This window comes from Castanea sativa, chromosome 11 (genome assembly GCF_040712315.1).
Source record: "Castanea sativa cultivar Marrone di Chiusa Pesio chromosome 11, ASM4071231v1".
NCBI classification, from domain to species: Eukaryota; Viridiplantae; Streptophyta; class Magnoliopsida; order Fagales; family Fagaceae; genus Castanea; species Castanea sativa.
In genome coordinates, this window is record NC_134023.1 from 8,249,211 (window position 1) to 8,265,608 (window position 16,398).

General features: G+C 35.4%; 2 protein-coding genes across 3 annotated transcripts; both read left to right on the forward strand.

Moving 5' to 3' along the window:
• The first annotated feature begins 711 nt into the window (after positions 1 to 711).
• Positions 712 to 4,883, forward strand: LOC142615711 (phosphoglycerate kinase, cytosolic). 2 transcript variants are annotated; one of them, XM_075788479.1, is made up of 7 exons: positions 712 to 922; positions 1,030 to 1,230; positions 2,329 to 2,406; positions 2,513 to 2,773; positions 3,169 to 3,486; positions 3,733 to 3,891; positions 4,482 to 4,883. In XM_075788479.1, the coding sequence occupies exons 2-7, from the start codon at positions 1,036 to 1,038 to the stop codon at positions 4,674 to 4,676; spliced, it is 1,206 nt and encodes a 401-aa protein (XP_075644594.1). In that variant the 5' UTR covers positions 712 to 922; positions 1,030 to 1,035; the 3' UTR covers positions 4,677 to 4,883. The 2 variants fall into 2 exon arrangements, with proteins under 2 accessions (XP_075644594.1, XP_075644595.1); XM_075788480.1 differs by having other exon boundaries at positions 718 to 922; positions 1,034 to 1,230.
• A 5,825-nt stretch (positions 4,884 to 10,708) lies between these two features.
• LOC142614612 (putative 3-hydroxyisobutyrate dehydrogenase-like 1, mitochondrial) lies at positions 10,709 to 12,357 on the forward strand. Its single transcript, XM_075787163.1, has 2 exons — positions 10,709 to 11,749; positions 11,846 to 12,357. The coding sequence occupies exon 1, from the start codon at positions 10,801 to 10,803 to the stop codon at positions 11,743 to 11,745; it is 945 nt and encodes a 314-aa protein (XP_075643278.1). The 5' UTR covers positions 10,709 to 10,800; the 3' UTR covers positions 11,746 to 11,749; positions 11,846 to 12,357.
• The last annotated feature ends 4,041 nt before the right edge of the window (positions 12,358 to 16,398 follow it).

Sequence of the window (16,398 nt, forward strand, 5' to 3'; positions counted from 1 at the left end):
TGATATTGGAATGAGTTTTTGAGCGATTGTTTCATGGTATATACAAAAATAAAATAAATAAAGATTAAAAAATGAGTTCAAGATTAATCATAAATAGTTTTAGTACCATGAACGATCTTATGACACAACCTTAGTGAGTTAAAGTTAACTTATATACTTTTTTTTTTTCTTTTTACTTAAGAATATGGTTATATTTAACTTGGTCTCTTGAGAAAAAATTCTAGCTTTGCCACTAAGCACACTTACTGCAAAAAGTTTTTAGCAAAAAATTAAATAAATTGTTTTCAAACAAATACTAAGCATGATTATTTTTAGTTAAAGTTTTAGCGGAGTAGCAAACACAATTTTATTTATTTACAAGAATGCGTTATATCAGTATAGATACCAAATTTTTTTTTTTAACAAATATTGCCACATATATCTAACACCAAAACAATCGCAAAAAAATCCCATTATTCTCAAAAAAATAATCTCAAAAAGGAAAATGATATTTTCAAAAGAGATATTCAGATTGAATCCTCTCTTTTTAGGGGTTAGATCCGCTTTTAAATGTGTATATAAAAAAAACCCAAAAATAGAGAAAAATAAAAAAGGAAAAGAAATAGAAAGAGAGAAAGGCCAAGCCCAAAATTCTTACTTTTCTGAAACCAGTCACTTTTTGAGCCCGAGGTTTCTCTAGGAGACTAGAAGTCTAGAACACAGGTTAGAGACACGACCACCTTATCGCTCAAGAAATCCGTCTATTCTACTTGTTTGTTCCTCACGCCCAAAACCCCTTATATACTTATAAAAAAAAAAAAAAAAAAAAAAAAACCCTTATATATACTCTTCTCGAACTGTCTCACCCTTCATTGTCTTTATTTGATCTAAAATCACTCTCTCTCGAAACACTCAAATCTTGCATTTTATCTCTTCGATCTCTGTAAGTCAGTTTATCTCACATATACCCACCAAACCAGTCTCTCTTTTTCTTATCAAGTTTTGATTTTTATGATCTGGGTGTTGATTTTTTTTTGGTTTTTTTGTAAGGCAGTAATGGCTACCAAGAGGAGTGTGAGTACTTTGAAACAGGCAGATTTGAAGGGTAAGAGGGTGTTTGTGAGGGTTGATCTCAACGTGCCTTTGGATGACAACTTTAACATCACTGATGACACTAGAATCCGCGCTGCTGTGCCCACCATCAAGTACTTGCAAAGCCATGGTGCCAAAGTCATCCTCTCCACTCACCTGGTATGACATGTTTCACTTGTTCTCACTCACTTACCATCTGGGTTTCTCTCTATTTTACGTTTTCTTTTTTGGTGATATGAATTCTGGGTTTGTATTAGTTTTTTTAGTTTCATGTGGGATTTGTGGTTTTTGGACTTCTCATTAGTGTAACATATTCAAAAAAGGATTTCTTTTGAATTTTTCACTGTTTTAGTACAGTGATCTTTATTTTGTTGATGCTTTTTGTGATGTTCCATCCAGATCTATATGGGATTGGATTTGATGATCATTCATATTGACTTTTCTGTTTAATCTGTATTGATTGATCTGGAAATTTGTTTTTCGAAAGAGAAGGAACTCTTTATATCAATCATTTTGTTTTGGGAAAGTTTGCATGTGTTTATGTTTTATTGTTCATTTTCTATTCAATAGCGTATTGCAAATCAGGTTTTACATGTTTTGGAATCTTTAGATCAATCGTATTTCATGGGGTTATGTTTTTAATGTTCATTTTCTATTCACATGTATAGCACCGGTATATCAGGTTTTATGCTATTTGGTTTCTATTTTGTGTTAAAGCTATTTATGCTAGCCCATCGTTTTTAGATCTGAGAACTGTAGCTATTGATTAATCTGTTAGATTGTTTCTAACAATTGAGTTTGACTAGTCTTGAGGAATAGATATTTGGACCTTGAAGCTTTTATTGTTGATGATTGTTATAGTTGTTGTTGTGTGGTACCTTCCTTTTTTTTTTTTTTTTTTGATAAAGGAGGTTATTTGCGCGGTTTTTATGTTTGTTCTGGGGCTCTTTACGGTTATATCATTCACTTGGAGAAACTGTATTAATAATCCCTTGCTATAAGTGATTGTTTTGCTGATCTCTTTTTATATAGTTTTCCATCTTCCTGCTATAACCACCCGTTCTCCTGTGTTTGTGTTTTTAAAGATGGGAAATTTGTACCTTTTAGTTTATAACTACCAAGCAATGTCGAATGAATGTCCTTGGGTTTTGGTTTGAAATTGAGATGGGAAATATTGTGGGATTATGAAAGAGGATTAGAATAATCTTTGCAACTGGTAACTCATGAAATTGTTTGGACTTGGATTGTGGTTTTCAGGGACGCCCAAAGGGTGTTACACCTAAATACAGTTTGAAGCCTATTGTTCCAAGGCTGTCTGAACTTCTTGGAGTTGAGGTTTGTTACTCAACCTAAAATATAAATGCTAATACTTTTGTAGAGAGATATACTTGTTTAAGGCTTCCTTTGCTTATTGTTTTTTTTTTTTTTTGCTCCTTATTAGGTTAAGATGGCAAATGACTGCATTGGTGAGGAAGTTGAGAAGTTGGTGGCTGAAATTCCAGAGGGAGGTGTTTTGCTCCTTGAGAATGTGAGATTCCATAAGGAGGAAGAGAAGAACGACCCTGAATTCTCAAAGAAGCTAGCCTCTCTTGCAGATCTCTACGTGAATGATGCATTTGGAACTGCTCACAGGGCCCATGCTTCCACAGAGGGAGTGGCTAAGTTCTTGAAACCAGCTGTTGCTGGATTCCTCATGCAGAAGGTATGTTGGTCATAACTACTTAGCTGAAACTTGAGTTTATCTATGCATTCCTTGAACTACGTATTCTCAGTTTGATAATTAGTTGACTATGAGCTTGGCTTGACCAGAAATTGACTGTTGAAATAACTCATGTCTAAGTATGAGCCAGTCTTATTTGAACTAAGCTTCCCCAACTTAGCTGATCTCTTGATCTGTTTCCTTAAAATGCACAAGTCTTTAGATAGTCATTACTCAAACTAGCTTGTTCCATTGCTAATTGGATTATGCGTAGCCACTGATGAGTAGCAGAAAATTCTTTGATGTGAATTGTATTTGTATTGATTGATTGAATGCTTATTTTATACAATTTCTTGTTGCATTGTTGATTTGCATGCATGTATTTTTTGTGGTTTCAGGAACTTGACTATCTTGTTGGGGCTGTATCTAATCCCAAGAGGCCATTTGCTGCTATTGTTGGCGGTTCAAAGGTGTCCAGCAAGATTGGAGTGATAGAATCCTTGTTGGAAAACGTTAACCTTCTTTTGCTGGGTGGAGGGATGATCTTTACCTTCTACAAGGCTCAAGGGTATTCAGTTGGCTCCTCCCTTGTGGAGGAAGACAAGCTTGATCTGGCAACAACACTAATTGAGAAGGCTAAGGCAAAAGGGGTGTCTCTACTGCTTCCAACTGATGTTGTTATTGCTGACAAATTTGCTGCTGATGCTAATAGCAAGGTTTGTTACATAGCTCGTTTAACATTTGATTCAGTTGCATGGTGGAGTGAAGCTGGAGAAACTTGATGTAGACTCCAATATGTGTGTGTCTATATATGTATTTATATATGGGTAAAACTCTCTTTTTGTCCATGAAGGCCTTTGTGTTCATGGAATAAAGTATACTGGGCCAGAATGACTTATAAGTAAAGTGAGTATAAAGAATTCTCTTGAGAGATCCTAAAGTTTTAAGTTATGTATTTGCAGGTTGTTCCAGCATCTGCTATCCCTGATGGTTGGATGGGATTGGATATTGGACCTGATTCAATCAAGACATTCAGCGAAGCTCTGGATACCACCCAAACTGTCATTTGGAATGGACCTATGGGCGTGTTTGAGTTCGAAAAATTTGCAGCAGGAACAGAGGTATAAATAGCTTTACATTTGTTTTGAGGTTTTAACCATATCACAATATCATGCATTCGTTCAATTACATTTTTAGAAGTTGCCCAATCAAAGAATGGTCAGTCAACTAAGTTTTGCTATTAATTTGGATGGCCATGATCATAGGTGGCCCAAATTTGTAGTACATTGACTGTGGGCATCAATCTTTTGAACCGTTTTTCATCAAATTAGCTGTTGTAAGGAGGAGTTTCAATTATCTTATTCAAATCAAGCCACATGATCTTTCCTTGTGATGAAGTTCTTAGGTCACTCAAAATTTTGAAAGCCTTACAATTAACATGCTTTTCATTTGGTTGCTTCAAAGTTTTTATGATATATATATATATATATATATTTTTTTTTTTTGGTTCAAAGGTGTCACTAATTGCCAAATAATCTCTTATTGGTTTGGTTTCAAAACAATAGTGCCTCTACAGGACCTAGGTAGAAATTGTTGGAGTTAGTTGATCACTTCCAATATGGAAAGTGGGAATACTCGCCAGACCAAACCTTAAGATAGATTTCATGCTTTTGGGCTTCAGAATTGAGGAATGTCTGTTTTCTTTTTGCAGGCGATTGCAAAGAAGCTGGCAGACCTAAGTGCCAAGGGGGTGACAACGATCATTGGAGGAGGTGACTCTGTTGCAGCTGTTGAGAAGGTTGGTCTAGCTGACAAGATGATTCATATCTCAACTGGAGGTGGTGCCAGCTTAGAGCTTCTTGAGGGGAAACCACTCCCTGGTGTCCCTGCTCTTGACGATGCCTGAGCTAAGTTGTGCTCATTTCCCTTGTATTTTTACTTATGTTATATGGTTGTCTATGCAACCAAAGTGGATTAAGTAAAAATAGATCTCATTTTGTAGAGGCTATAGGCTAGGTTGAAATAAGCGGTATCTTATTGGCGTCGTTACTGATGCACTGGTTTGGATTGAACTCGTTTTGGAACAATGTTAATGGTGAGTGCATGGGTTTTTTGCCCCCCCCCCCCCCTTAATCCGTTATATCCTTTTGGTTTTAGTGATCATGTTTTTAAGCATAATTTTTTTTTACCTCCAATAATATAATCTGTGGTTAGCAAATATTAATTTTGAGTAAAGAAGTGGGAATGCTTCCATTATTAGAACATTTAACTGAGATGATATTCAGTGGCTTGAATAGCTATCACTTATTCTAATGTCAATATGTAATTCTTGAAATGGGAATGGTTCCATTATTGACATTAGAATAGGTAGGCTATTCAAATGCACATAATTTTAGTTGCCTGCATTACATTAGTAGAGATGTACATTGACAAAAAATATGGGTTGGAGGCTCCAAAAAATAAAAAAAAAATCGTTGTTGGTGTGAAAATTGATTAGGTATCTCTAGAGTGCAGCTAATTTGGTACTTACTGCCCCCTGAAAACTTCATCCTCCGCCCAAAGTGATAGGCTCAATTCAGGGTATGCAAAGCTTCTTGATGGTATTTTACAGGCACAGTGAACAATTAAATAGGTTGGACCTAAGATTTATGCTTTTAAAATTGGGAGATATGTAAGATCTAAATACAAGGCCATTTGAGTTCCCAAAGGTCAACTAGATGTGTATACAAGCTTCTTCAAATAGTATCTCAACGTCCTAGTGAGCAAAGGTCATAGCTGCAATGAAAGCTCTGATAACAGCTACAGCTGCTAGTTTGTAAATTGGGAGATATGTAAGATCTAAATACAAGGCCATTTGAGTTCCCAAAGGTCAACTGGATGTGTATACAAGCTTCTTCAAATAGTATCTCAACGTCCTAGTGAGCAAAGGTCATAGCTGCAATGGAAGCTCTGATGACAGCTACAGCTGCTAGTTTGTTTGTAACTGTTATACCATATTGAATAAAAATCTCATTCATCCAAGAAAATAAAAGGAAAATGGCCAGAATCTCTAGTTTGTAAGAGTTTTTAATACATTTGGAATGGAAGATTTGAAGCTTAGATTCACTATTATTTGTTACGTATATTACTATTGTGTAGTAGAGCTGATATCAGCCCAAATTACTTTATACATGTGTAAATACTCAATGTAGAACAGCCAGGGATCAGCGTTTTTGTTGAGGTTAGGATTGACATTAGAATGAGTAGAAGCCGGACCACAAGTGCCGATGTACACGAAGTTAATGTTGCTGATCTCTACAATTGTTTACATGGGAAGCCTGTGCTGCACGCAAGATTGCTGCAAACTAGGAGAGGAGGTGCCACAAATGTTCTTGAAACTGACATCGCTTATCCGAAAAATTCCTAATGTGTGAAGGTGCCTTCAGAGAAACATATTAGGCCACTGTGTGGATGGTGTATATCATGTGGTAAGTCATGCCTAGCTAATTAACAGCTTCCTAATTCTTTGAAATTTATTCTTCAATAATATGATTGCACAAGGAGTTACATCCTCCTATATATGAAATGAAATCCTAGGGTAGTTGGGAGACCCTTATGGAATCCTAGGAAAACTCTAATTTATGTTAAGCCCAAAATTAAGCAAAATATTATAGCCAAACAAGACAAAATTTATACTAGTAAATGTCCCAGAACTAATAAGATCTTATTCTGACGTCTAATTTGGAAATTATAGAGAACATCAAAATTATAAAAATAGGAAATCTGATCATTTGGAGGCCTAAACAAAGGAATTTGCCTGAAAAGAAACGTAAGTCACGGCCATAGACCATGAGTTTTAATCTCAAGGCGATTCCTTTATGATACAAAAATTCTCACAATTTTGAATTTTGTCACTATTTATGATACAAAAATTCTCACAATTTTGTTACTATGCCTAATGTTTTTTAACTTATTGAATTTCTCATATAGTGGATTGATAACCACTCAATCCCACCCATGTACGTAAGCACACTAATGAGCCACGCAAAATCTCTATGTTGTTTTTCTCTTCTTTAATCTTGCTTAAGCTGATTATTCACAACCCATAGTATACACTATAATGAATCACACTAATTTCTAAATTTCCACCCATCATATTAACACTGTTGATGAATGGGAAGTGTGCAAGTGCTAGACATGAGACCAGCAATGTAGGAGAACAAGAAGATCAGGAGTGTTGGTGTGTGACTCTGAATTTGTAGCATCTAATTATGGGCTTTTAGTGGTGAAGAAAATAGGGTTGAACATAATTCAGATCATTATTTCATGTGCTTAACAAGGTTCTTTGAGCTGTCTGTGCATCATATACCCGTTTTCCATGCTAAATCATTATACATCAAGCCACACAAAAGGGTTAGTCAAAACTTGACTATTTCCAAGAAAGGAATGGGAATACTCCACTGATGCAAAAAAGGTTAAGAGTTAAGCTATGAAATTAACTGATGATACATATTCATAATGCCAACTAAGGCATTTAGAGAGAATTTGTTAACGAGCAATCCAGAGAAATAAACTAGCATTCTCTTGAGTCCATCTGTACCTTTTCACTAGGCCTAAATCTCGGATATGTTGGGTTATTGAGGAGAAAGGCTACAAAAATTATTTTTTTATTAGCTATTTATTTTTAAGACTGACGAAACTGACTTGCCGCAGTGGTGGTAAAGCACACAAGCTGTTTGAAACAACATAGCCTTCCTCCCAGAAGATTATTCTTAACCACAAGTAATCATAATTTTCCACTAGGAAAAGAAGATAATCTAGTATTTCTATAAAACTCTTCTAGCAATTGTCCAGGCAAAACATTGACTGAAAATTATTTTTAACTGTAATGATTATATATATATATATATATATATATATAGAGAGAGAGAGAGAGAGAGAGAGAGAGAGGATAAATCCTTCCCTAAGTAATTGGTTGTTTTAACTGTTTTGAGTCAAGTCAATAAATCTTTTTTATTTTTCTCACTCAGAAGTAAGACTGAAAGCAATCAAATTTATTTATAAAAAAAGGAAAGAACAAAGAATCAGGGAAATTTTTATTCTTTAACAGAGTAGGTATGCAAGTGGTCATCTCTCTTTTCCTGACATCTTCTAGGAAAAACTACTGAAAATGAGAGCTGGGAGAAAAGAACATTTATAGAAAGCCTTTTTTTGACATCAATTATACAATGTATTTTTACCGATTTAAACTAACAAAACACTATAAATAGATTACATTTGATCACAATTTGCTATGGACTCTACAAAAGCAAATTACACTGGCAGCCTAGCTGTAGGCTAAAGAATATAACAGCTCTTGCGAACCAGACTAATGAATAAGCATGAAGTGTTTGAATCTCAATGACAAGAATTATGAAATTAGACATTCTAGTTATGCTCGGGGTGAATTAATCATATATATCTGAAACTAAAAAGTCAGATATATGACCACCTTTTTGACTTAGTTTTCACATGTTCTAGCTAGTACCAGCACCTTTCATAACAAGATCAACCAGTTCTTAGATTTAAAAAACAAAAAAACATTTAGTTCAAGCACCTTAAGAGTGACTGCTTCAAACTATGTGAGACATCAACAGAAACAACGTTGAAGGTGGCCAAATTCACCCTTAAAGATCACAAAATTGTTTAAGAAGACATCAGGGAAGAAAGTCAAGACATCACCTCAATAATTACTAGGGGTGACTTTAATAAGATAAGTTGAGTGATACATCTGGAATCACCTCTTAATTTTCAACAACATAAACTAGTATGATGCTTGTTATCTGCAAGTGTGTACCACTTTGACAGACAAGAGGTACAAGCCGTTGGCGCGAACTTTCATTTTCACTGTTCTTCAATGCAACATTTTACATCGATAATGAACATGTGGAGAAGCTCCTTATTGAGCACATAAGTACTATAAACCTTTTCATATGTTGTTCTACATAGTATTGTTTTTGTACCTTTACAAAGATAAGGACGCAGTTTCTGAAGGCCTTCATCATTTACTTTCTGTTTCTCCTTTGTCCGCACTGCCACTACAATTTTAATTAAGACGTTAATTTAGAACAATGGAAAAAAAAATACATGTAGTCAGCTCTAATTAGTTTGCTAAAGATTCATAATTCCCCTCACAATTTTGAGAGTAGTTTGGTTGTTGCTGTTGTTGCATGTTAATGTGGTCTATCAAATTGTAATGAGTGTTGGCAAGAGATGCGAATATGGCATCGAATAATTCAAAAAGTCAACTTATAAAAATTTTCCTAAGTCATCACTAATATACTTCATGTCTATACCAGAAGCTCTTTTATTTTCGGGTAAATTTTAATAATTTATATCCATTATCAGTGGCGGAGCCACGTTGCCCCTTGGGGGGCTGTGGCCCCCGCAAAAAAAGAAGAAGAAGAAGTCCACTAACCTATATAGAAATTTTAATTGGGCCCCCAATGATGTACATTCGGCCCCCCCTCTCATTTCTGTTCAATTCATTGTTAGGCCCAGTATACTCTAGTTTCAATTGTAGGCCTCTTTTATCCTCTAATAAAACAAAACATGGCCCACTTATATTTAAATATCCAAAGGCACTACCCAACAAAATAACACTTTTAACCCATTCTCAAACTCAAAATTAGAACCCTTTATTTTGTTATTCTTTTTATTCTCTTCTTGTCTTCTGTGTATACGCCACCGCCCACTCCACTGGTACCAGTATCTCCCAAACAAAACAAAACCTCAGCTCAGCCCTTCTCTCAAACTCAGTCCTCACAATTCCAAAAAAAAAAAAACCTAACCATTATTTTCTTTCTTCTTTCTTAAAATAAATCATTCAGAGGGTGAGTTTCAGTTTCCTTTTCTTTCTTCAGCACTACACCTTCATCTCTTTTTAGTGTTTTTTTGTTCCTTAACTATATACACTTACTTAAATATTCACATGCTCTTTAATTTTTCATAGATTTTTAGAGAAATATATGATTGAAGGCATGGAGATGTTGTTTGTGATGAGTCTTGAAGGGAAGATCTACTAGGCATTGCCACACCCACACGGCCCACACCTATCTTTGCACTTTGTGAAGACAAAGTTTTTAAGGTAATTTTTTTTTTTGATTTATTATCTATTTTTGATTAGTTAGATATCATGTGGCAATGAGTGTTGTTAAATTATTTGGTTTATGTTGTGTATTTGTGTGTTTAATTTTTGCTTTTGTTAGTTTAATTTTTGCTTTTGTTTGAGGGGTTATTCTTAATTAAAAAAAATTAAAATACAAGAAAATTTTAATAATAGGAATGATGATGGGTTGACTATTTAAATTATAGTGGAATTTTGTTTTTTCTTGAGTATGAATAACATCCATATAACTAAATAAAAATTTCTAATTAAAAATTTATTTTTTAAAGTTCTTTTTAGGTTAATATGATAGTTTATATAGAAAAAGAAATTGCTGAAAATTTTACCATAAAAATGATTATGGATGAATTCTATTACATGAAAAATTGTCGTCAGACATAATTTTGATGTGAAATTTTTTTTTGTATGTGGATATTTTTGTATATGTCTATGGTGAACTAGACAGTTTTTGTATGTTTATTAATATTTAAGATATATCAAAATTGAAATTTCATATTCAATAGTATTATGAATTATGTTTTTTATATCAATAATTCGAATCGGCCTCCTCATGTAAAAATTCCTTGTTACGCCCCTGTCCATAATAATTTGAGATTACTACATTTTTAAATAAAAAAAAAAAAAAACCTAGAGGTGATGAAAATCTGATGAGTATTATGAGTGTATACTTTGTTGTTGACATACAACTGATAAAAAAAATCAATTGCAATTAGGAATAATATGTGGGGGAAGTTTAATCATACACGTTTCTTTTTTATGAAAAATTTTATTAAACGAAAATTAGACCAGTGCACCATCAGAAAATAACACCATATATACAAACGAAAAGAGTTTTACTCTTCTCGCTCTCCTCTACCATTCGTTCTTTCCATTCATCACTCGCTCCATGGCCAACACCACAGACACAGAGCTGATTAGCCCATCCAACACCCGTGTGGGCTGGATCGGAACCGGCGTCATGGGCCAATCCATGTGTTCCCACCTCATCAAAGCCGGCTACACCCTCACCGTCTTCAACCGCACCCTCTCCAAAGCCCAGCCCCTCCTCGACATGGGGGCCCACTTAGCCCAATCCCCTCACCACCTCGCTTCCCAATCCGACGTCGTCTTCTCCATCGTCGGCTACCCCTCCGACGTCCGCTCCGTCTTTCTCGACCCCACCTCCGGCGCCCTCTCCGGCCTCCGCCACGGTGGCATACTCGTCGACACGACCACCTCCGAACCCTCCCTCGCCGCCGAGATATCCGCCGCCGCTTCCTCCAAACACTGCTTCTCCATCGACGCACCAGTCTCCGGCGGCGATCTCGGGGCTAAAAACGGAAAGTTGGCGATATTCGCCGGAGGGGACGAGTCGGTGGTGAAACGTTTGAGTCCACTCTTTGCCCTCCTTGGTAAAGTTAATTACATGGGTGCCACTGGAAAAGGTCAATTCGCGAAACTAGCGAATCAGATAACGATTGCTTCCACTATGGTAGGATTGGTGGAAGGTATGGTGTATGCTCACAAGGCTGGTCTTGATGTGGGTTTGTTTCTTGAAGCGATATCGAGTGGCGCGGCTGGATCAAAGTCGCTGGATGCGCATGGGAGTAGGATTTTGAAGAGGGATTTTGAGCCTGGGTTTTATGTGAATCACTTTGTGAAGGATCTGGGGATTTGTTTGAAGGAGTGTCAGAATATGGGTCTGGCTTTGCCTGGCTTGGCTTTGGCTCAGCAGCTTTATCTCTCACTTAAGGCTCATGGGGAAGGGAATTTGGGTACACGAGCGCTTATTTTGGCTCTGGAGCGGCTCAATAATGTTTCTCTTCAATCTACGACGGTTACTTCGTCTTAGAGCGGTAAATGTATTTTTGATTATTGATGTCACTTTATGGGCACTTTGAGTTTGTTACTAATGAATATAAAGATTTTTTTTTTTTTTTTTTGGTTTTCAGTCTGTCTCAAAGTTTTTAATCAGAGATTAATTACTGTTTGTACCGGGTGGGTCCACAAAAGAGTAAAGCGTTGGTCGAGAAAATTCTTTTCAAAGTGTAGGTAGCAGGACTCGGACTAGAGAGCACATCCAGTCGAGCCTAGTACAAGTACTTTGAGAATGAGAGTCCAACCAACTCGGCTAACCCCCTGGGTTGAATATAAAGATTTTACATTTTGCAATGTATGGGTGTTTTAAGCCTTGCGTTCGTGTTTGTTTGCTAGGGCTAATGTGTGTGATAGTTTGAAAGCTATGAATATTTTAGAAATGAGGAATTTCGGGCATTTTGGGGTTGACATTGCATGCACGATCTTTTGCACTAACATGCTTTTTGCCAGCAATACTTCAATTTCAATACAGATGTGTTTAGTTAAACTGTTTTAGCATGCTAAGTATGAGTTTCAACATTGTGTTTTGAATGATGATTTGCTACATTGTTTGTGAGGAAATTTATCTTATTTCATAACTGAGAAACTTTGCTATGCTTTCATGATGACAAGCTGTTGCTATAGTCATTTACAGCAATTGTGACTTTCTGAGATCCCAAAGTTCTTGGGATTGAATCGAAACTAAGATTAGAGAGTGTGAAAGACCATAGGAATGGATATTCATATAAGTGACAAGAAAAATCTGGGGGTTTGTGTTTGTGTTAGTTTATGGAAATTGTTGAAAATTTTTATGAAACTAGGGTTAGTGGTTCTTTAAATGGCTTGCTAGTGTGTTTAAATAGGCTGGATATCTAAAGGATTCCAATAATATTTAAACTCCTAATCCAAGTAAGTTTTAATACCCGTTTAGATACAGCTTTTAATTCTCAGTGTCTATGTTTTGCGTTATTTTTTTTTGAGAAGCGCGTTTCAGCAAGCAAAGTGCTTTTCCAGGTATAGGACTCACTAACCTCTTTTTTCAACAAAAATTTCATTAAAAATGAGTCACATGGCATTATTCACACATTTAAAAATTATTTTGCTACAATGTTTTCAGTTTTCAGCAAAATAAGCGGTATCTAAACAGACCTTTAATCTCTTATCCTTTTTCCTAACTGATAAGAATGAAGGCTAAATCCCATAAAAAAAAAAGAAAAAGAAAAAGAAAAAAGAATGAAGGCTAAAGGTTAAAATCAATAACCTACAAAATAACTCTACACGTCACATCTTCTTATATTTCTTTTATTTATTTCTTTGTAGTGATCATAATATAAAAATAATATCTACTTCAAAATAATTAAATAATTCATCAATTTTAGTCTAGAAGCCGGGTGTTATAGATAAGCTTGAAAATTTCTAAGCATGTGAGTCTATGATTCTAATAGTTTTACTCCACTAAGCAGTGTTGAGCTAGTAAATGCTACTTCTCATATTTTTTTTTGAGAGTTTCAACCTATAGCGTCCACTCTTGATAATAACTCTTTATTATCAGACTAAGATATTAATCAATTTTTGGTGTAAGCGAGGATTGGATCCCAGATCTTTTATTCAACAATCAGAGACTTTACTAGTTGATCTAACTAGAACCCACGCTACTTCTCATTACTAAAAAGGCACATTCAATGAAATGTCTCGAGAATGGTTTTCTTAGTTTTGATTCTTTAGATAATTTTTCAGAGAGATGTGAACTTAAGGCTTTGCTATTACTAGTTTAAAGCTTGGTAAAATCCTTGATATCATATGAGCTCTTTCACAAAACAAAAGAACAAAAAAAAAGGGGTCTAAGGGTGGGTTTGGATAGAGAGTTTTGTGTCCACGTTTTCAATTTCACGTTTCAGACTTTTTTTTTTCTTGCGCACGGATTTCAACAGGAGACAAGAGGTACTGTTCACCACTGTGCGTGAACAGTAACCGTACTGTTCACGCATAGTGGCGCACTGTTCATCACTGTTTCAGTCAATTTTTTTTATTAAAAATGGGACTCGCGACACTATTAACACATTTACAAATTATTTTACTACAGTGTTTTCAGTTTTCAAGTGTATCCAAACGGACCCTAGATATGAGCTTGAGTCAATTCTTGACTCTATAAATGATAGTTTTAAAAACCGGTACGGTCAAAGAATCAAAATAGAGAGTGATTATTGGCTTTATGATTGGACCTTGGTTGGATCGATGGTTAAATCGATAATGTCATAAATAAATAGTTATGAAATTATAAAAATAAAGAAATAAATAATTTTATAACCGGTCATTTTAACTAAAAAATTAGCTAATAGTAAAACATTAAACATTAACTTACCAATTTTGTACGCCACTTCACCAAATTCAACCAAAACAAAAACAAAAAACAAAATATATACAGGCAGCCACAAGTCCACAACCCACTATAAAAATATTTTAGATATTTTTAAAATTTTCAAATTACAGAAAGTAGTTGCTCCAATGAATAGCAATATCATTGCCTACTTGATATTTTTTTCACACCACATATTGTACCCTTTGATACATTCACACGTATGATATGATATCCCACCTACCACAAATTTTGAAATCTTTACAAAATGTTTTGGGGCTGTTTGGATTTGTTGTATCCATCACTCATAACTCTGTTTTCATCACCCATAACTTAAAAATGGTGGGACCCACAACTGAGAAGTTTGTTTGGTTTTTGTTTCCAGTTTTTGTTTCCATCGCTCAATTCTCTGATTTTTGAGTGATGAGTTATGGAAACTGAAAATACATTTTAGGTGTTTTCAGTTTCCAATGACATTTTGGTAATTAAACACACACTAAGGGAGTAGCAACTTTTGACCTTTTTTTTTCTCACTGTGTTCGGTGAGTTTGAGTCTTCTTCTTCTTTTTTTCTTTTTCCTTGCACACTGGTCTTTTTCTTCTTCTTTTCTTTTCCCTTTCACGCTGGGCCTGGTTTGGTCTTCTTCATCTTTATCTTTTTTTTTTTTTAAAATTTTATTTTTCACATGACTTCATATCCAAAACTAACATCTTACCTTCATCCGAAACTACAACATCAACCTTCAATTTATCATCAAAATCCATAATCTCCTTAAAGAAATCCGAAATCCAAAATCCAAAATCCATAGAAGTGAAAATGAAATCCAAAACAAAATTAAAAAACCCAGATTTCTCAATCATAAAAAAAAAAAAGCAAACTCAAATCTACAAACCCAAATTTCCAGAACAAACCCATCGCACCAACAAACCCATCTACACTAACAAACCCATCTGTAAACTCAAAAGCAAACTCAAATCTGCAAATTTGGGACCCACAATTTGAGGCCGCCTCATGTTTTCTGGGAACAACTATGCAATTTTGTGGCCTGATGATGGCAAGCTTGGACTATGGATGAATTCTATTTCAAAGATGGGAGCCATATACAACTTGATAATGAGAGAGGAAAAGATTTTGAAGGAAGCTCAAGAAAGGGCTTGTGGTGTTGTGGTTGAAACAGATAGGGATGAGGAAGATATTGAGCTTGTGGTACCACCTGTTTTTGAAAACTGTATAAGGGTTTTAGATGCAGGGGAGCAAGTAATTGTAAGGGGAGAGGCAGAGAAAGATGAGACTCGGGAAAAAGGAAAAAAAAAAAAAAGGAGAGAGAAAAGTTTTATGACATTGGGTTAGTGTGTGGGTCTCAATTTTTTTAGTTTTTTGGTTGAAAACATAACTGAGTGATGGTGCCAAATGGGTAGGGATTAAGGAATTGGGGTATTTTAAATGATGAGTGATGAAAAAAAAAAAAAACCAGAGAACCCCTTACATTCACATGTTTGGTTTTCACTTTTCAACAATAGTTTTGTACTTAATAGTATTCCACTTTTCCTATCTCACTTTTTGCTAAATTTTTCATTTCTCTTCAATGTTCTCTCCCTCGCTCGTGAATATGTGCATATGCAGGCAAGAGCAGGAAAAAAATGCCTCAACTGAAGCAAACTGAAGCAGACAAGAGCAGCAAAAAAAAGGCCTCAACTGAAGCACATATCATATCATTGTAAAATTGTAAATTTACTTCATCTTTGGGCTTCTTCCTTAACAGTTATGCCTGCTGCAAGACAGTACAAACCTGCGTTCCTCATCAGCTCACGTAGTAAAATTCCTGGTATGGAAATTGCAGCCGTAGCTGTTGGAGCACTATTTGAATTAACTACTGAGATTCTTTGTTGCTTTGTCTGTTCTAAGATCAATCCCCCCGTCAATCTTCAATCAAACCTTGATGTTATGGGAAGGGAGATGAACAGTCTTATGGATCGTAGCAAGGAAGTCATAGATGAGAAGGAAGTAGCTGAGAAAGAAGGAAATGAAATAAGAAGTCAAGTCCTAAAGTGGCTTGATGATGTCGAAAAGCTTCAGCTTAGAGTCAATCAGATTCGGGAAGAGATGGTCGACAACAAAAAGCCTTCTCGGTGTTCCTTAAATTGCAGTAAGCGGAATAGAGCAGTAAGCAGGGAAGTGTAAGAAATACTGGAAGAGATCAAAAGTCTTGTAGAAGCTGGAACTTTCCACTCAGGTGGTGTGGCTGATAAAACTTCAATTATTAAGGATAAGTCTATATCCATGGATAAGGAT

Excerpts from the sequence above, each read along its gene's own strand:
- LOC142615711 (XM_075788479.1), top strand. The coding sequence starts at position 1,036 with ATGGCTACCAAGAGGAGTGTGAGTACTTTGAAACAGGCAGATTTGAAG. Across the intron at positions 2,774-3,168 it reads CTGGATTCCTCATGCAGAAG|GAACTTGACTATCTTGTTGG; the intron begins GTATGTTGGTCA and ends TTGTGGTTTCAG. Across the intron at positions 3,487-3,732 it reads CTGCTGATGCTAATAGCAAG|GTTGTTCCAGCATCTGCTAT; the intron begins GTTTGTTACATA and ends ATGTATTTGCAG.
- LOC142614612 (XM_075787163.1), top strand. The coding sequence starts at position 10,801 with ATGGCCAACACCACAGACACAGAGCTGATTAGCCCATCCAACACCCGT.